The 20,501-nt window shown below is 47.8% G+C and overlaps 1 protein-coding gene across 7 annotated transcripts in view; it reads left to right on the top strand.

Moving 5' to 3' along the window:
- Nucleotides 1-20,501, top strand: part of LOC131404257 (glutathione S-transferase Mu 1-like) — a 45,228-nt gene that overhangs the window by 152 nt on the left and 24,575 nt on the right. The window contains exons 2-9 of one of the 7 annotated variants that reach the window (XR_009219763.1): nucleotides 150-276; nucleotides 666-730; nucleotides 1,031-1,112; nucleotides 1,211-1,311; nucleotides 1,782-1,877; nucleotides 1,963-2,073; nucleotides 12,493-12,652; nucleotides 17,303-17,466. Coding sequence is in view for 5 of the 7 variants with exons in the window: in XM_058538719.1 (XP_058394702.1) it covers nucleotides 150-276; nucleotides 666-730; nucleotides 1,031-1,112; nucleotides 1,211-1,311; nucleotides 1,782-1,877; nucleotides 1,963-2,073; nucleotides 12,493-12,582 (672 nt within the window). In the remaining 2 variants the exon portion in view is untranslated. Of the gene's footprint in view, nucleotides 1-149; nucleotides 277-665; nucleotides 731-1,030; nucleotides 1,113-1,210; nucleotides 1,312-1,781; nucleotides 1,878-1,920; nucleotides 2,074-4,170; nucleotides 4,720-7,996; nucleotides 8,036-8,472; nucleotides 8,550-8,757; nucleotides 8,840-8,937; nucleotides 9,039-9,878; nucleotides 9,975-10,059; nucleotides 10,171-12,492; nucleotides 13,033-17,302; nucleotides 17,467-20,501 lie in introns of those variants that run through there. The other 6 variants (XR_009219762.1, XM_058538719.1, XM_058538718.1 and 3 more) reach the window with 6 other exon arrangements.

Consider the following 20,501-nt stretch of genomic DNA (forward strand, 5'->3'; position numbering starts at 1 on the left):
TTGCTGGAGCCCAGCCCCATCCTGCCGCCTGTCCTCTCGGGTGCGGGAGTGGGTGGGCGGTCGGGGAGTGTGTGGGAGGTTACCTGGAGAGGGAAAGGCAGCAATCAGGCCCCTCCATCTCTGACCTCTGCCCCGGCCTTCTGTCTCAGCTGGCTCACCCCATCCGCCTGCTCCTGGAGTACACAGACTCAAACTATGAGGAAAAGAAGTACACGGAGGAAGACGGTGATAGCACCCTCGTGGTGTCCCGACTTCTGCCAAACACGTGCCGACTTGGTACGAGGCACCCCATGCCCTGGCCACCTGTTGCTCACCTCTGCCGCCCTCCAGCAGCTGGAGCAGGGCCTGCCCCTTCCCTACCCCCTTTGAGGGTGCAGCTCTCCTGCCAAGGCAGGACGTGGGAGGGGATTGCTGGACCCCCTGTCTCAGTAATTGAGATGGGTTCCCCTTAGGGTTGCCTAAACCCTGTGTGAGCCTTACTCATGTAGGTTCCAGAGCCTCGTTAGCGTTCTTCCTCCCAAGTCCTGGAATGTGAGACTTAGTGGTTCAGATTCTAGATCACCTTGGTCAGCTGTCTTGCCACTGACTCTTTGGAAGGTTCCCTCAAAGTGGGAAGGAGGGTTGGACTCTGGGGAGGTTTGTTTCACTCATCTTCTCCACCACAGCTCCCGACTATGACAGAAGCCAGTGGCTGAAAGAAAAATACAAGCTGGGCCTGGACTTCCCCCATGTAGGTGCAGGGGATGGGGGTGCTGTTGGGGCAAGTGAGCGGTTCTCTTCTCCATCTCCTGTCCCAGATTCCAGGTGTCAGGATCAGGTGCCTTCTGCTCAGACTCTCAGCTTCCTGGTTCTCTTCACTGCCTTCGCATGATGCTCTATGTTCCAGCTCATTCATTCGTTTTGCAATACATTTATTTAGTGCTTACCAGGGGCCAGGCACTGCGAGTGCCAGGTTTCATCTCTGCCCTTGCTCAAGAGGGGGTGCTTGGGAACCTGGTGGCCAAGTGACCTGCCCCTGTTGTCCTTCCAGCTGCCCTACTTAATTGATGGGGCTCACAAGATCACCCAGAGCAACGCCATCCTTCGCTACATTGCTCGCAAGCACAACCTATGTGAGTGGGCTGGGGGTGGGGTGCAGAGGACAGGTGGCCATGCCCTGGGCTTGGCTGGGGTGGGATGTTGAGAGTGAGTCTCTGTTGTGTGGCCGTAGGTGGGGAGACAGAAGAGGAGAAGATTCGCATGGACATTTTGGAGAATGAGGTTATGGACACCCGCATGGCCCTGGTGTGCCTCTGCTACAACCCTGACTTTGTGAGTCCTATCTCAGAAGGCTAGGATTGGACAGGGTTTAATAAGTAAACTAGACTCTTGAGTCCCATCTACACTGGTCCTATTTGCCCTTTGAACTCCTTGGAGCTTCTGATCCTCTAAGCTGCTCCCTGTACTGCCAACCAAGTAACCTCATAACCCTTAATTGCATCAAATAGCACTCCTGTGTCTGGCCCAGTGAGTGTGCTTGGAGATGAGTGGTGACAGATGCAGGGACAGGGTGGTATTGTTCTCTGCCTTCTCATTGCCTCTCAGAGATGAGAGGTGGTCCCCAGTAGGAGTCTAATGAACACAGGTTAGATTAAATCATAGCCCGGGTACCAACCCACGTGCAGTCAGGGGTCATGGCTGCTCACCTGTGGCAGCTGGGGGTCATGCACAGCCCTGGGGAGGGCTGACTCCTGCCCAGGGAGTCTGTTTCTGAGGGGGGTGACAGCTGTTTTGTGCCTCAGGAGAAACTGAAGCCTGAGTACTTGGAGGCGCTCCCTGAAAAGGTGAAGCTCTTCTCACAGTTTCTGGGGAAGAGGCCTTGGTTTGCAGGGGACAAGGTAAGAGGAAGGCTTTGGGATGGGGAGTTGTTAAGCTTTCCAGGTTTCAGAGTTTGGCTTCCATTCGGGCTTCGCCTTTCTGCAGATCACCTATGTGGATTTCCTGGCCTATGACATCCTTGATTATCTGCGTATGTTTGAGCCCAAGTGCCTGGATGCGTTCCCAAACCTGAAGGACTTCATAGCCCACTTTGAGGTGATTCCTCTGATCCTCCTATTTATATCTCTTCTATCTTTCCTTTCTTCCTGATGTTTTCCTAGTCCTCTAGCTAAAATGAAGAAAAGTAGCGTTAATTGTGGATAGCAATATCAGGATCTGTGCTCAGGGTCTTACATATATTGTGTCACATTTAATCTTCACCACATTCCAACTGTGTAGAAGAATTATCACTTCCATTTTACAGATAAGGAAACTGAGGCCGAAAGGATAAGTAATTCGCTCAAGGTCACACAGGCAGGACAGGCTGTGCTGGGCCCCCTTTTAGTGTCTGGCTTCCATGGGCAGCAGTCAGTGGCTCTCCCTTTCCTTTGCCCAAAAGAGAAGGCTCAGGTCCTTTTCCAGCATGGGTGACACAGCTCAGGACAATGTGAGTGAAGGAGAACGTTCAGGAGTGTGTATGTAGCTGGCATTAGTAGAGCTGAGACATGGTAGGATTGATGTGAAGTACTAAAGACACAGACGATATTTACTCTTGATTTGCAGAAAGCTCTGTGGCAGGAATTGGCTCCCTGTCGGGGGAGTTCTGAGATGCCAGGGCTGTGGTTGGTGCTGGGACTTGAGTCCACATGTGGGTGCCCTTGTGGAAGGATTGTATCTTGACATCTTCTGTTGTGGGACCCTTCTCTCCCACTGTCTCCCTTTCCTTCTTCCTTCCAGTTACCCAAGATTCTGTCTCAGTGATGGGCAGTACATTTATTTTAGGTCCCATTCACTGGTCTGATCTTCTCCTGTGCATGAGGCACTGGGTCAGGCACAGTGGAGATGCAAAGGTGAGGCAGCCCTGGAGCCCAGCCTCCTGGGGCTCAGTGCAGTTGGGGAGCTACAGCAACCAGGCTGTGTGGTGCGTGTGGGCCCAGCTGGCTGCTGGAGGAGCACAGCTGGGACCCAACCTCACTGCTCATCAGTGGTCGCCCAGAGTCCACTCGTGGAGAGCAACGAAGTCTGCTTGATTACAGATTTGGGAATTTGAGGCATTAGTCAACAGGGTTTTAGCCTACAGTCTGTTTTCCTTTCCCACTCCCCTTCAGGAAATCTGCTTTGTCAGCTAGTTCTCATCAGCTCTGGTTCTGGTCCAGAGCTGCCTTGGGGATTATGCAAGAGCTGGGATGACTGATTGACAAGGATGGATGGGGGACAACTGGGGCTGCAGCCTGCAGCTTGTTGGGGCCTGGCCCGTTCAGTAGAGTCAGTTCCAGGATATTTGAATCCCTTAGAACTTACTGGACACTCTGTATGTGAGGAGATGGTGCCCAAACCTTCCTGCATGTCATACCACCTAGTTGGCTGCAGCCGGACTGTGGATGAGGTAGGTTGGGGCCCAATGAGATTGGGTGCCAATAACACGCCAAGCAAAGAAACTTTCTCCTTTAAGAGGAATACTTAGAGTCTGGCCTGGCTTTGCTGCTCCACGTCCTCCTATCAGCTTTCTCTGAGGTTTTTCTGAGTCATTGGGTGAGAAGTTGCCTCTTCTGTAAGCTGCACAGGCACATTCTGAGCCTCTTTGTTCTGCTAGTGGTCCCTCTATGGGCCAACCCTGGGAAGCCTGGAGCCTCTGTCTTCAAAAGCTTTTGTCTCCCTGTGCAGACAGGGAGGACAAGGCCTCCTGTGGGGAGGAGAGGAGCAGAGTGCAGCAGAAAGAGCACAGAGCAGGAGAGAGAGCCAGGCTGCCTTCCAGCCCTCCCACTTACTGGCTCTGTGAGCATGAGGAAGGTGCTTAATTTGTGTGTGCCTCAGTTTCCCTTGTCATAAATGGTGAGAGTACAACCTATCGTGTAGAGTAGTTGTGTGGCGGTTCTAAACCTATGTTGTATCTCTAGTGGATATACAGCACCTTGCACAGTGTAGAGTCTCCATCTGTTGTAACTCATTAAGATAAGACATTACTTCCAGGAAATTGGAAGAGTTAACTTACCAGAGGTGGGGACCTCAGAAAGACTGTCTTCTGCCCCAACACTTGATCCCACAAGTAAGGGCTGTACCAGGGTCCCAAATTCATTGTGTGTAGAGTGGTCCTGCCTGAGCCCCAGTGGGGCAGCAGACCCTGAGATCTGACCTTTCTTTTCCCACCTTCAGGGCCTGAAGAAGATCTCTGCCTACATGAAGACCAGCCGCTTTCTCCCAAGGCCTATGTTTCTAAAGATGGCCTTGTGGGGCAACAAGTAGGGCCTTATAAGTCCAGGAGATGGGAGCGAAGAATCAGAGCTGGGCCAGATGTCTGCAGCCCTGGAGAACAGCTAGACTTTCGTGTACCTAGATCCAGCCATGTTGATTCTTTTTCTTTCTTTTCCCTACCACTGCCAAGTGCCTTATTCGCCCCCTTTTGTCTCTCCCTTCCACCTTGTCCCACAAGCCCTTTAAAGCTTTAGCTCCCCATTTTGCTTCAGTGACGCACCCTCCCCAATTTGTTTTTCTTCCTGCACTAAAGCTCACCAGTCCGTGCTTCTCTTCAGTGGTTACCTCTGCTTCGAGGAGCCTGACCAGATCCCTGGCCTGTAGAGCCTAGCCGTGAGCTCCCAGCACTGCCCTCAAGACCAGTATTGGCCTGATGTGTAGTTCCTGCTCCCCCAGTGTGGTCTCTGCCCTGCTGTGCCTGATCCCCAGTAAAGCCTTCATGACACCTCCTGTATCTTGTCTTCTTCCTTCTGACCACGTGGACTCGGAACTGACTGTGTTGGGGGTGTGGGGTGTCCATTTTTCCTTCTGTTGTCCATTGCAGGGGCTGGGTGGATGGGGATGCATGAGTATGTGTGTGTCACAGGGGATACAGGTGGGATTATAAGGTTTCTTGCTCATTTCAGTCTCTACTTCTTGTCTGTGCCTCAGCATGGGGTCTCACAGAAGGGGGCCTCTGTGCCTGGGTGCCACCTTAATTCAGTGTTCATGGCTTGCCTCCTGTTAACTCTGTGTGTCATGGTTCTTGTGTGGTGGGGAAGGGAATTGAGCAGTCAACCCATGGTGTGGGATCTGACTACCTTCTGTCACCCGCTCTTGGAAACTTTCCCTACTTTAAATACCCTTCCTCTGTGCTCTTACAACATATCTTAGTGAAACATATCCCACTGTATTATCATTGTTGTTTTATTTGTTTTCCTCTCTAACTTGATCATAATTTCATTGAGGAGAGAATCTATGTCTTATTCGACTTTTTATCTCTACTATATATCACACTGCCTGGCACACAGCAGATGTTCAATAAAAGTTGGACATTTGAAGAAATTATCTCTAGATAAGACCCCGGGCAAACTCTACAGCCATGATTGGGATTTAGAGCGCTGGGTATTGTTAATTTCAGCCACTGGAGATATAGACTAAAGTTTAGAAGGTTTTAAATCTATAGATATGGAAGAATGAGCCATTAATTCTGACTTAAGCATTTAGAGGCTATAGCTGCCCTTTGAGTAACTTGACCTGAGCTGGGCAGGCTTAGTGTGCTGGGCCAAAGCTACACAAATTGGCTAGCTTTTGCTCATTCTCCCAGACCTGTAGATTGGTGTGGGCATTTTATGTTGGGACACCTGCAAAAGAGCAAGACTCATTGGATAATCATCTGATGAGCAGGTTCCTCAAACAGTGGCCGGATAGTGGAGTTGGGTCTTATGAAGGCACAGCCTTGAGACTTAGCTCATAACAGAGATCTGGAGAAGAGTCCTGTTGGGCGTCTGTACAGAGGGTCACTGTCTTGCAGTTATTAAATAGAAAGGGAGCAATAGCAATAATGTTAAAGGTCGTTAAGAAATGAATAATTAATTTAAAAAGATAAAACTGGTAAGATCAAAGTTCAGCAAAGCTAAAAGTTTATGATATTGATACAATCAAAGTTAGTTTAGCCAAAATATTATTAAACTTTAACTTAAAGACAGAAGGGATAGAAGGGAGAAAAGGAAGGAAGTAATAGAAATTAGGAGTGACACCGTGACAAGACAAGTAGAGGGAAAAAAATATTAAATCAAAGTAAAATATATATAGATCTAGAACAGGAGTTGGCAAATGTTTTCTGTAGAGGGCCCGTGAGTAAATGTTTTTGGCTTCGGGGGTCATATGGTCTCTCAGTTTCTCCCCTCTCTCACTGGAGTGGGAAAGCAGCCCTAGAAAATGCATAAATGAATGGGTGGGACTGTATGCCCACAGAACTTTATTTGCAATAACAGGTGGCTGTAGTGTCCTGACTCGTAGTCTAGAAGCTCAAATTAAAGGGCATAGCTATATTAAAGCTAAAATACTAGATTTGAAATGTAAAAGGTGATTAAGTATCAAAGAAAACAATAAAATAACTCAATCCTTTAAAAAGAGGGAAGAAGAAATCAAGGAAGACAGTTGCAATTGAAAACAGTTTTCTAAACAAGTGGTCAAAATTATAAAAAACAAAAATATACATTTAAAGCCTGGGGTAGAAGTAGCAGAGAGTATCTACTTCAAACCGAGGCAACGAAAACAGATGCTTTTATTGTGCCTCGGATCTAGCGGAGGTCCCAAGACTTGGGATTCTGTGGCACCTCGTGACAAAACTCATACACTGTTCAGTGTGTATCTTCCCCTTCGAGAATGAGAAAACAACACACATCTGAGGACACGGCCTGCATTGATCTGTGATCACCTGTTGTCAATTTCAAGTCCCCCGCCTAGTATTCCTCTGTTATCATTGTGTTAGCAGAGGAAGATAAAGCTGAAAGAGACCCCAAGACAGTAGCTTAGAGAGAATGGCAGTTTATTCTTTCATGTTCCATGGGGAATGGTCCAGGCTGTTGAGGCAGCCCTGCTCCATGAAGTTATTCAGGGACTCAGGCTCCTTCCATCCTGTGGCTCTGCCATTCCCTAGGTGCCTCCTTCTCTCCTTAGTTGAAGCTCTATCAGGAGTATGGGAAGGAAAATAGAGAGAGAAAACCGAAGGAAGCCACTTCCCTTTATGCAAGTGAGGCAGAAGTTGCCTGCATCACAGTCATTCACATTCCATTTGAAGGGTTCAGTTGTGTGTCGGTGCCTCGTCACAAGGGTAGACCCATATTGGGACAGCAAAATGGATTTTTGGTGGCCAACTATAGTCACTCCCACACCCAGAAAAGTGGGGATAAAGGTTAAATCCCAGTCTAGGAGAAACCTTAGGTTTCAGCCAGTGGTTAAAGCAGGTAGGAGAGAGGCTACGGTACTAAAGACAAAGTCTTTATCTTCAGAGAGACCCACGGGGAGTGGCCTATCATCTAGGGTTCCTTGCTGCTGAGAGAGGAAGTGATTTATAGAGGTATCAGGTAGCACATGAATCCCTGGGAGGGCCAGGGTGTTGGCCTTGGAAGCTGGGTGACCAGGAAGCGTGCCTATCCAATCACCTGTGGGATTGTTCTAGAGAAAGCACCACAGCCCTTGCTGGGCACAGACACTGGAGCTCCTACCCTGACATATGGCACCAGATGTGAGTGTCTCACCACTGCTGCCTCCAGAATCCTGATCCCTCCTCGACTACCCTTGCCAGAAAATAAATTCTCAGGGCCTGCTTCTTCAGATCGGAAGTCCTGAACCATGGTGTGCAATTAACAGAGCCTGGGTCACAGGCCTGGGCCTCAGCCACAAGGGAGGCTGACAGAGCGAGTGCATGAATTAGGACTAAGTTCTGCTGTATATAACTGAATAGTAACAGTGGCTTAAATAGGACAGAAGTTCATTTCTAATCTAAAAGAAGATCTGGAAGAAGAGAGTTAAGCACCGGTAATGCTGGCTTCATAGTAGCCTTAATGACTTAGCTTCTTAACTTAATGCTTCATCATGCTCTGCATGTGGTTTCCATCTTTTCTGTCACCTCATTGCCTGAAATGACCACTAGAGCACCGTCATAACTGAGAACCAAATAGCAGGAGGGAGAAAAGAGAGTGGAGTTGCCACGCTATCCGCCTGCTCTTGGAGTACACAGACTTAAACTATAAGGAAAAGAAGTACACGATGGGGGACGGTAATGGCGTCCTTGTGGTGTCCTGACTTCTGCCCAACTTATGCTGACTTGGTTCCAGGCACCCCATGGCCTGGCCACCTGTTGCTCACCTCTGCCGCCCTCCAGCAGCTGGAGCAGGGCCTGCCCCTTCCCTACCCCCTCTGAGGGTGCAGCTCTCCTGCTAAGGCAGGACGTGGGAGGGGATTGCTGGACCTGCTGTCTCAGTAATTGGGATGGGTTCCCCTTAGGGTTGCCTAAACCCTGTGTGAGCCTTACTCATGTAGGTTCCAGAGTCCCATTAACGTCCTCCCCCAAGTCCTGGAATGTGAGACTTAGTGGTTCAGAATCCACATGCCCCCGGTCAGAGGTCTTTCCACTGACTCCTTGGAAGGTTCCCCCACACGAGAAGGAGGATTGGACTCCGGGGAGGTTTGTTTCACTCATCATCTCCACCACAGCTCCCGACTATGACAGAAGCGAGTGGCTGAATGAAAAATTCAACCTGGGCCTGGACTTCCCCAATGAAGGTGCAGGGGTTGGGGGTGCTGTTGGGGCAAGTGAGATGTTCTCTTCTCCATTTCCTGTCCCAGATTCCAGGTGTCAGGATCAGGTGCCTTCTGCTCAGCCTCTTAGCTCCCTGGTTCTCTTCACTGGGAGTGCTGGGGTCATCTTTGCCCTTCCTCAAGGGAGGGTGTGCAGTGGAGCTTGGTGGCCCAAGCGACCTGCTTGTGTTGTCCTTCCAGCTGCCCTACTTAATTGATGGGGCTCACAAGATCACCCAGAGCAACACCATCCTTCGCTACATTGCTCGTAAGCACAACCTATGTGAGTGGGCCGGGAGTGGGGTGCAGGGGACAGGTTGCCATGCCCCGGGCTTGGCTGGGGTGAGATGTTGGTGGTGAGTCTCTGTTGTGTGGCTATAGGTGGGGAGGCAGAAGAGGAGAAGATTCGTGTGGACACATTGGAGAATCAGGTTATGGACACCTCCAATCAACTGGCCAGAGTCTGCCACAGCCCTGACTTTGTGAGTCCCATCCCAGTGGACGGGGCCCGACAGGATTTTGACAAGGAGACTGGATTCTTGTGTCCCATCTACACTGGTCCTATTTGCCATTTGAATTCCTTGGAGCTGATGATCTTCTAAGCTGGTACCTGTGCTGGAAGCAGCATAGGAGGTTCTCTGCACTGAGAGTGACTCTCGTAACCCCAAACTGCATGAAATGAAAACTCTCAGTTCCTACCAATCTTAGACTAGAGTCCGGACTCCCCAGGGTGGAAATTAGTTCCTATACAGTGTGTTTGCTTGTTAGCCCCGCACTGTCTCCTTGACACCCTCAGTCATCAGTACATTTGCCCAGTACAGCTCAGGGTCAGCCGCAGGGCCTTTGTACCTCTCCTTCCTTCCTTTCAGCCTTTCAAATTCTCCTCATTTGTCCGGAATCTACTCAAGTATCTATTATTCTGTCACCAACTAGCTAGACCCTGTGACTTCCTTCCTTGAGTGATTTTAGTTCTTTGCTTATTTGATTCTGCCCGATGGGAGTCCAGAACTCTGCCAGGTTCCCACAAAACTCCTGGATCTGACCAATGGAGGCTGTTTGGAGATGAGTGGTGACAGCTGCTGGGACAGTGTGCTATTGCTCTCTGCCTTCCCATTGCCTCTCACGGATGGGAGCTGGTCTCCAGTACGAGTCTAATGAACACAGCTTGGATTAAATCACAGCCTGGGCACCCACCCAGCTGCAGTTGGGGCACATGGCTGCTCACTCGTGGCAGCTGGGGATCATGTGCAGCCCTGGGGAGGCCTGGCCCCTTGCCCAGGGAGTCTGTGTCTAAGGGTGGTGACAGCTGTTTTGTGCCTCAGGAGAAACTGAAGCCTGAGTACTTGGAGGTCCTTCCTGAAACAATGAAGCTCTTCTCACAGTTTCTGGGGAAGAGGCCTTGGTTTGCTGGGGACAAGGTAAGGAGGAACGCTTTGGGATGGGGAGTTGTCCTTCCTCCCAGTTTCAGAGATTGGTCCCCATTCATCCTTGGCCTTTCTGCAGCTCACCTATGTGGATTTCCTCGCTTATGACATCCTTGACCTGCACCGCATATTCGAGCCCAAGTGCCTGGATGGGTTCCCAAACCTGAAGGACTTCATCACCCCCTTAGAGGTCATTCCCCTGATCCTCCATCTGTTTATATCTCTTCTGTTTTTTCCTCTTCTTCTTGATGTTTTCCTTGTCTGGAGCTAAAATGAAGAAAAACTAGCATTTTTTGGGGACTTGCTGTACTCCAGGATCTGTGCTCACCTGTTACATATATTTGGTGAAGTATAATCTATACAACATTCCTACACGGTAGAGTTATCGCCTCTTTATTACAGATAGGGAAATGAGGTAGAAAGGATAAATAATTTGCTCAGAGTCCCAGAGCCAGGACAGGCTGTGCTGGGCTCCTCGGCGGTGTCTGGTGCTGCAGTCATCAGTGGCTCTCGCTTTCCTGTTTGGAGAGGAAAAACTCAGTTCCTTCTCCCTCTCCAGCCTGAGTTTCACAGCTCTGGGCTGTGGGGATCAAGGAGAGTGTTCAGGAGTTCATACGTAGCTGGCATTAGTAGATTTGAGACAGAGGGATTGATACTAAGTACCAAAGTCGTCTTCTGTTGTGGGGGATTATCCATCCGCCTGTCTTCCTTTCTGTCTTCCTTCCAATTCCCCAAGAGTCTATCTCAGCGACGTGGTCCACGTTTATTTTAGGTCCCCTTCACTGATCTGATCTTCTCCTGTGCATGAGGTGCTGTGTCAGGCACAGTGGGGATGCAAAGGTGAGGCAGCCCTGGAGCCCAGCCTCCTGGGGCTCAGTGCAGTTGGAGAGCTACAGGAACCAGGCTGTGTGGTGGGTGTGGGCCCAGCTGGCTGCGGGAGGAGCACAGCCTGGACCCCACTCACAGCTCATCAGTGGTCACCCAGAGTCCGCTCGTGGAGAGCAACAAAGTCTGCTCCATCACAGATTTGGCAATTTGAGGCATTAGTGCAACAGGTTTTTCAACCTACAGTCTGTTTTCCTTTCCCACTCCACATCACGAAATCTGCTTTGTCAGCTAGTTGTCATCAGCTCTGGTTCTGGTCCAGGCTGATGGGCCTTGGGGATTATGCAAGAGCTGGGATGACTGACTGGCAGGGAGGGATGAAGACAGCTGGGGCTGCAGCCTGCACCTTGTTGGGGCCTGGCCATTTGTTACAGGCAATCCCAGATTCTTTGAATCATTTAGAACTTACCGGACGCTCTCTATATGGGAAGATGTTGCACAAACACACCTTCGTGTCATACCACTTAGTTGGCTGCTGCAGGACTGGGGATGAGGCGGGTTGTGGCCCAGTGAGATTGGGCCCCGATAACAGGGCAAGCAGGGGACATTCTCTTTTAAGATGAATAATTGGAGTCCGGCTTGGCTTTGCTGCTCCACATCTTCCCGTCAGCTTTCACTGAGGTTTTGCTGAGTGAGATGTGGGTGAGATGTGGCCTCTTCTACAAGCTGCACAAGTACATTCTGAGCCCCTTTGTTCTACTAGGAGTCTCTCTGTCAGCAAAGTCTGGGAAGCCAGGTGCCTCCCTCTGCAGAAGGGGAATATTTGTGCAGAGAGGGAGGACAAGGCCTCCTGTGGGGAGGAGAGGGGGGAGTGCAGCAGAAAGAGCACAGAGCAGGAGAGAGAGCCAGGCTGCATTCCAGCCCTTCCAGTTCTGGCTATGTGAGCATGAGGAAGGTGCTTAACCTGTGTGTGCCTCAGTTTCCCTTGTCATAAATGAGAGTAGGACCTACCTTGTAGGGTTGTTGTGTGGAGATTCTATATCTATGTCATATCTCTAGTGGATATAGAGGACCTCTCACAGTGTAGAGTCTCCATCTGTGGTAAGTCTTATTGAGAAAACACATTAGGGGCCAATCCTGTGGCTTAGCAGTTAAGTGCGCGCGCTCCCCTGCTGGCGGCCCAGGGTCAGATCCCGGGCACGCACCGACGCATCGCTTCTCTGGCCATGCTGAGGCGGTGTCCCACATACAGCAACTAGAAGGATGTGCAACTATGACATACAGCTATCTACTGGGGCTTTGGGGAGAAAAAGGGAAAAAAAGGAGGAGGAGGATTGGCAATAGATGTTAGCTCAGGGCCGGTCTTCCTCAGCAAAAAGAGGAGGATCGGCATGGATGTTAGCTCAGCGCTGATCTTCCTCACAAAAAAAAAAAAGAAAAAGAAGGAAAAGAAAAAAAAAAAAAAAGGATGGAATATAAAAAAAAATAAAACACATTAGTTCCAGGTAATTGGAAGAGTTCACTTAGCTGAGTGGGGACCCCATTAAGACTGTCTTCTGCCCCAACACTTGACCCCATGAGGACATGCTATACCAGGGTCCTAAATTTGTTCTGCATGGAGTGGCGCTGCCTGAGCCCCAGTGAGCCAGCAAACCCTGAGATCTGGCCTTCTTTTTCCCACCCTCAGGGCCTGAAGAAGATCTCTGCCTACGTGAAGACCAGCTGCTTCCTCCCCAGTCCTATATACACAAAGATTGCCCTGTGGGGCAACAAGTAGAGCCCTGTATGGCCTGGAGATGGAGCTAGGAGCCAGTGCTGTGATTGCTGAGCAGGGGCCTGGAGAACAGGTGGATCTCCCTGCACCTCCAGGATCGCTGTCTTGTGCTTTTCTCTTTCTTTTCTTTCCCTTCTTCCCTCACTCAGTCCTTATTTAGCCCCTTTCCTTCCCCCATCCCCACTCATCCAGGCCCTTTAAAGCTTCAGCGGCCTACTTTTCTTTAGCAAAGTCCCCCTAACGTTATCTGTCCTACACCAAAATCAATCAGACTGTCCTTCTCTTCAGTGGTTGCTCTGCTTTGAGGTCCCCAAGCAGACCTGTGGCCTGTACAGCTCAGCCCTGAGCTCCCAGCACTGTCCTGAAGACCAGTATTGGCTGGTGTGCAGGCCTTGATCTGCCCATGTGGTCCCTGCCCAGCCCTGCCTGATGCCCAGTAAAGCCTTAATCACACCTGCTGTGTCTTGCCTTATTCTCTCCTGGCCGCCTGAACTCTCCCACTGGCCCTGCGGCTTCAAGGGTCTGACTGTGGTGCTGGCAGTGGCTGGGCGCACGGGGATCCTGTGTGGGTGTAGGTGTTCTGAGACTTCTTGTTCCCATTTCTGACACCCTTAGGGCAGAAAGCCTCACTGGGCTCTCTGTGGAAGGGAGGCCTGGATCTGTCCTTCATTCATCCTCCATTATTGAGGGCTCATGGCTCTGCAGAGCTGTGTGTCTTAGTGAGTAGGGCCCGGAGGTTGTGGGAATCCCCACTGGAGAGAACCAGCATTCCTTTTCCCTTCTACATTGTCTGGCTTTATCACATGTGTAAGGTCTCTAGGATCCTATCTCTACTCTTTTCTCAGATGCCTTCAAGGCACCCTCTCCAGGCTTGCTGCACAGCTGTCGTTGGGACCTTGTTTCTTGGTTTACTCCTTCATTTTCCCAGGTACCGAGATAAATGCATGTCCCGTTAGTCCCTGCATGTCTGAAAATGTCTCACCTAGTGTACACTGAACTAGTACTTTGGTGGGTACAGAATTTTAAGATGAAGACCCTGAGACCTCTGAAGGAATTACTGACAGCTTCTAGAATTCAGCATTGCTGATGAGAAGGGTAATGCCAGTCTTACTTGATCCTTTTATAGTTGGCCTTTTTTTAAAACTTAAGAAGCGTTTAGGTTCTTCTCTCCATTCTGAGGTATCCATGTCAAAAGTTTACTTGGGGATCTAAGAGCTGATGTTTTCCCACTTCACACCCTTCCAGGAGCATTCTAAGCATTGGTTTCCTCTACCTCATTCACCAGTCACCATTCCTCCATCTGCATTGCATCTTCTAGAAGTAATTTTATTTATTTATTTATTTATTTCCCCCCAAAGCCCCAGTAGGTAGTTGTATGTCATAGCTGCACATCCTTCTAGTTGCTGTATGTGGGACGTGGCCTCAGTATGGCTGGAGAAGCGGTGCGCGCCCAGGAACCGAACTCGGGCCGCCAGCAGCGGAGCGCGTGCACTTAACCACTAAGCCACGGGGCTGGCCCTGGAAGTAATTTTAAATCACACTACAGAGTTCCCAAACCACGCCGCCATAAATAGTTGCTGGTTTTGTGGATCTGGTATTCAGTCAAAGCTCAGGTGGGAGAAAATACTGAAATCAATACAGGACTCTTATCCAAAAATACAACCCAATGAAAAAGGGCCAAGCCTTGAACAGTCATTACCTAAGAGAGTATCCAAGTGGCCAATAAGCATACGACAAGGTCCTCAACATCATTAGATATTGGGGAGGTTATAAATACAGTTAGGTCCCATTACGTACCCACACAGGCTAAAATTAAAAGGACAATTGTTCTTGAATTTGTGGATTAACGCACTGTCACTCATTGCTGGTGGGACAACCACTTTGAAATACCAGTAATATGTACTAGAACTAAACTTACATCTAGCCTACGGCCCTGGAATTCCACTCCACGTTACAAACCAACAGGAAGGAGTGCTTATATCTTCCAGAAATTGCACAATAATGGTCAATGCAGCATTATTTGAAATAGCCAATAATTGGCAACAATCCAAATGTGTATCAGTGGTTGAATGGACAGATAAACTGTGGTTTATTAATATAACTCCATTATTCATATGATGGAATACATACTACAATGAATATACCACAATGAAAATGAATGTGCCACTGCCACACACAGCAACACGGATGATTCGCACAGACACGATGTTGACCAAAAGGTCGCAGACTGAAAAAGTACATACTCTATCACTCCATTTACATGAAAGTCAACAAGCAAAAGGAACCCAAGGTGACAGAGGTGAGCGGAATGGTGGTCTTGTGTGTGGGGTTGCTCATTGAAGGGGCCTTGTGAGGTGCAGGAACTGTTCTCTCCTGGTCTGGGTAGGGATTCCATTAGAGTAGACGTATGGAAAATCCCATCGAATTGTTCACTGGAGATGTATGCACTCACTGTGTGTGACTTATACTTGTGCGTGTGACTTTTACCTATATGTTGTCTTGCATGTTAAAGTATTTGTGTGTTTTTCTTTATCATCTGTCTCTCCCCTTAGGACGTAAACACCATGAGGGCAGGAATTTGTCTCTTCTTGTTCACCAGTGTTACAGGTGAACACAACTCCCAGAAGAGCACCTGGACCATAGTGGGTGCTCAGTGAAGAGTTATTAAGCAAATTATATTCTAATCTGAGTGGTGTCACTTCAAATATTCTTTTTATTTTAATTTATGCCTACTTCTTTGGGTAAGTGAGATTGTGTGTACATACATTCTTAGGTCTCCTCTTTTTTTTCTCTTAACACTTCACTTAAAAATCTTTGCATATTGGTAGTCCACACTCGGATATACTTCTAAATATTTAATGGCTTTGTAGCGTTCCTTCCTGTAGATAGTCATTTGCCTAGTCAGTCTCACACTGTGGGGCATGTGGGGTTTTCTAATATTTTACCTTTATTTACAACACTGTGATCGTCTTTAAGCTAAGGTTTTCCTCTGATTTTATTACTTTATTCAGATAGATCCCCAAGGAAACCCCAGAAGGCAAAGGGTAAGAACAGTTTTATGCTTTTATAATAGATGATTTTATTGCTCTGCAGAGAGTCATTTAATTTATGGTGCCACCAGCAAGGCATGTGGACCTCTTTCTCCAGTATGTTAGGCACTTGGGGCTCCACAATTTCATCTTAGGCTAGTTTCATCGGTTCATAAGCATACCTTGAAGTTTTCCACCTTTACCTTTTGCTAATTGTTTATTGGCTGTGTATGTTTCCACCTGATGAATCACTGTGTATGAATGTCTCTGTGTTAAACTGTGTTTAACGATTCTCCACCCCTGACTTATTCAATTCTTGGTTCACAGTTAAAGGATGAGGTGGTGGCAGTGCAAACCTCTATAGGCACAATGTAATTAGTTGTAGTTCTCTTCTAGGCTTCTTATCATATAGTGAATGAATACACAAGTTCATCACAATAATCAATGAATAAGTTTATAAATCCAAACATAACATAAAAAGCTAAAGCATACCCATCTTTTGTGGGGGTTCTTTCTGTATTAGACTGGACTGGCTGCGATGCCTTACAATACAACTATAAGGAGGTTTGGAGTGAAGATATAATCTTTCCTGATGGCAATCATCTTGATCATTGCTACTATTTTTGTGTGTGTGTGTGTGTGTGTGTGAGGAAGATTAGCCCTCAGCTAAAATCTGTTGCCAATCCTCTTCTTTTTGTTGAGGAAGATTGGCCCTGGGCTAACATCCATGCCCATCTTCCTCTACTTTATGTGTGGGATGCCTGCCACAGCATGGCTTGATCAGCAGTCCATCAGCATAGGTCCATTCCCGGCATCCTAACCTGCAGCCGCGGAGGCAGAGTGTGTGAACTTAAGCACTATGCCACCAGGCTGTCTTCTCATTGCTACTATTTTGGCCTTTAAAGGTCAAATCCTCTGTCTGTCTGCATGTTTTGCCAATTTGACGTGCGTGAGAGTCTCTGGGAGGCCTTGAACGGTAGGTAGAGTGGGAAATGAGCTGTTTCTATGGCGACTTCATCCCTGACGTCCATGTCTGTGGCAGTCTCTCGGTACTTACATATTCAACTTTCGGTCACCCCTGTGGGGGTGTAAAAAACAGCGAGGGTCTCAGTCTAGACATTGTGAGTTGGCAGTGTCTTGTAGGAACTTTCTGTATACCCGTCTCAGTCATGTGGATACCGTTTTTCCCCTGGCTCCTCTGAGCCCATGCAGTTCCCAGCAGGGCCCCCAGAAGCATGGCCAGCCACCCCAGTCTTTCATCTTTAGCCTAATGGGGTTGCTCCATCTCTGTTCCCAGGGCGACCGCAGTCGCCCAGGCGCTGGAAGACCACTGGACTCGCTTTAGCTCTGGACCCTTGCTCCCTGCTGTGGGGAGGCCTGGCAGTCCTGTGTTCTCCACAGCGCTCTGGTGTTTTCCAGACATACAATGCCCAGGCGACCGCCTGACCTAGCTCCCCCCAGCCTACGTGGGCACCCATGCAGGGCTCTGATGTGCTGAGATGGAAGACTGACACTAAGGATGACCCCAACCCACCCCTTGGTGGATATCTTTTTATTTTATTTTTTTTTGGTGAGGAAGATTCGCCCTGCACTAACATCGGTTGCCCATCTTCCTCTTTTTTTTTTTTTTTTTTAACTTGAAAAACACCAGCCCTGAGCTAACATCTGCGCCAATCTTCCTCTACTTTTTGTAGGTGGGATGCCTCCACAGCATGGCTGAGGAGTGGAGCAGGTCCACACCAGGGATCAGAGCCAGCGAACTGGGGCCACTGAAGCGGAGCGTGCGGGACTTTAACCACTTGGCCACGGAGCCAGCCCCTGGATACATTTTAAAAATAAATTCCGTTCATCCTGTCTAGCCATGCCTCAGAACCTCCTGAAGAATTACTCTCCTGGCCCAGGCCTCAGTGTTGCCTGGCCCTGGAAAATGTGCGGAGAGCTCCGAGGGGCCCTGTTGTCTGACAGCCAGGGTTACACCACTCCATGCCCTGTGCCCTGGAGGATCAGGCTGCCCAGCCCATCCACCCACCATCTCTGCCCAGCTCTCATTGTCTTGTCCCTGATCTGCAGCCTGGTGCCTGCAGCAACAGCCCCCAAGGCAAGATTGTTTCCAGGTCCTCCCTGCAGACAGACCTCTCTGCCAGCCTGTTGCCAGGGGAGTGAGTGCTCTGGTCTCCGTTCTGCTAGCTAGTCTTGCCAGGGCAGTGTTTTCCACTTGCAGCTTTTGACCCATGGACACTCACTAGAGTTCCTTGACCTCGACACTACTGACACTTTGGGCCACAGAATTCTTTGTGGTGGGGGTCTGTGCTGTGCATAGCACGGTGTTTAGCAGCATCCCCAACCTCTAGTCCAAAAGATTCCAGTAGCACCTCTCAGCCGTGGCAATCAGACATGTCTACAGACATTGTCAAACGTGCCCTTGGGGCCAAAATTGCCCCCAGTTGGAGACAACTGATGTAGTGCACAGAGACTAACATGAAAAAAAAGAATAGAATTTTAAAAAATCGGAATGCACCACATGTAGTTAAGATAAGTCTTCCTTGATGAAATATTTATTTCAATTAATAACATGTGTATATGTCTTGGATCATATGGTAAATGTATTATTTTTTAAATTTTGAAATATGAGATTTTTAAAAAATTAGCAAAAATAGTAAAAGAACTTCTCTACATCCCAGAGGTTAACTTTTTCCACACTTGTTTTCTCCTCCCTCCCTCTCTCCAATTTCTTTCCCTCCCTCCCTCTTCTTTTTCTCACTATGCCCTGTGTAAGCAAGCACAAAGGCATTAATAACACAAATACTATACTTTTTTTGTGTATGTGTGAGGAACATCAGCCCTGAGATAACATCCGATGCCAATCCTCTTCTTTTTTGCTGAGGAAGATTGGCCCTGGGCTAACACCCATGCCCATCTTCCTCTGCTTTATATGGGACGTCACCACAGCATGGCTTGACAAGCCGTGCGTCGGTGCGCTCCTGGGATCTGGGCCAGTGAACCCCGGGCTGCCAAAGCGGAGTGCGCGAATTTAACTGCTGTGCCACTGGGCCGGCCCCAGAAACACCATACTGTGTTCTCTAAGCTGTAGTTATTGATGTTTGCACTTAGGTTCATAAGTGATAGTGATTTATAATCATCCTCACCTCTGTTGTCCTTTCCAGGTTAGGTCGTTCATGCCATACTTGTCTATAGTTTGTGACAATTTATGTGAGGCATTCCTTTTTCGAAAGTTTGAAAAGTGATCCAGAAAATTCTCAAGGACCAAGTGTCCTTTTGTATTATTATTTTTCTTTATTATGCTATAACTACTTCATTCAGAATCTTTCTTTCTTTTAACATAGTTTGATATATTTGTGTTTGTTCCACTTGGTTGTAACATGAATTAACCATTAGCTGAGAAAAATGTTTCCCCGTTTTTAGAAACTGGATTTTATTAATCTGTAACTGCCTTTTTGTTTCTGTTGTTAGACCAATGTTCTATTGATTTAGCTAATGTTTTCAGAGAATTAGCTAATGGTTTTAGAAGCATATGGGTTAACCTTCAATATTTTTCTTCTTAGTATGGTTTCTTGTTTCCTATATTTTTCACCTTCAACTTTGTTCCTTTTCTAAATTCTTGAAGCCCTAGTTTGTCTTTCCTTATTCAAGTAAGATAAGCACGTAGAAAAATTTTTTTCTAAATTCTAATTTGGCAGCATCTTATAAATGGTTATTTTTATTTTCTTATTTTCAGAGTAAAAAAATATTCTTTGTAACCTGGATTTCAGTAAGTTTACACAGACAATATTTAAAAGACTTTAAAAAATTGTCATGAAGTGGGACTTTTTAATTCTACTGTTGGTATTTTTTATAATATGTAGTTTCATATTTTGAGGCTGTTTTATATAGAGTTTCTGTTAATTTACCTTGAGAGTTTAGAATATTAGCAGTAGAACTGGAAGGAATTATAGAATGCAGCCCGGAAGTCAGACCCGAGGCCCTTAGGGCAAATTTATAACAATATATTTTAATATCCTACACAGTATTGTTTCAAAATATTAGAACTTGCCGACATTTTAAAATCAAGACAGAGCACATGGAAATCCAGATTTGGCAACACTGAGACTGAATTTCTGGGAGGTCACAGCTGGCTGCAATCACTCCTCTCAGACCACTCTCTAGTTTCCCTAATGCCACTGCTCTCTATTGCCTTTCACAGACCCATCACACCCACTGGTACAATGTGGACCCTCTGGGCCCTGTGGACCCTGCGTTTGAGAAGCTGCTGGGCCAGCCCTCCTCCTCCTTTAGCAGAATTGTCCTCTTCTTCTGAAGGGCCCTCTGTGCTCTGGGCCCATCTCCTGTCCCTCAGTGTGTTTGTCCTACGAGGCATTGCCTCTTTCCCCTGCATTCAACCTCTCTCCCTCTCACTGCCTCTGTGTTTAAACACACGGAAATGTGTCCCGTATTTTAAAAAACATCTCTCTTTTCTCTACTCACTTGGCTGCCAGTCTTTAATAGCCAGGATTATCTTATTCACGGTGCCTACGATATGACAGAATCTGAATGTTTCTTCAATAAAGGAATGACCAGATGGATGAATGCTAATGTAACAATATCTGTTCTATGTATTTTAATAGTTATTAATTGGTTTAATGTCAGCTTTTTTAAAAAAATTATTTTCTCAGGGGAATCTGGTAAATTTTCTGTACCAACCTCATTATGTGTAAACTCAGAATGACAACTCCTTAAAGTATTATGAAAAATATAACAATTAAGAGGGCCAGCATTCGCCTGTGTGCACAGCTGCCGTCACCTCCCTGTGGGCCAAACTACCTGGAATTCACCTTGACCCTAGAGGCTGCATCCTGAACCTGGACTCAGACCTGGAGCCTGGAGGACTGGCAAGCT

This window comes from Diceros bicornis, chromosome 4 (genome assembly GCF_020826845.1).
Source record: "Diceros bicornis minor isolate mBicDic1 chromosome 4, mDicBic1.mat.cur, whole genome shotgun sequence".
Taxonomy (NCBI): Eukaryota; Metazoa; Chordata; class Mammalia; order Perissodactyla; family Rhinocerotidae; genus Diceros; species Diceros bicornis.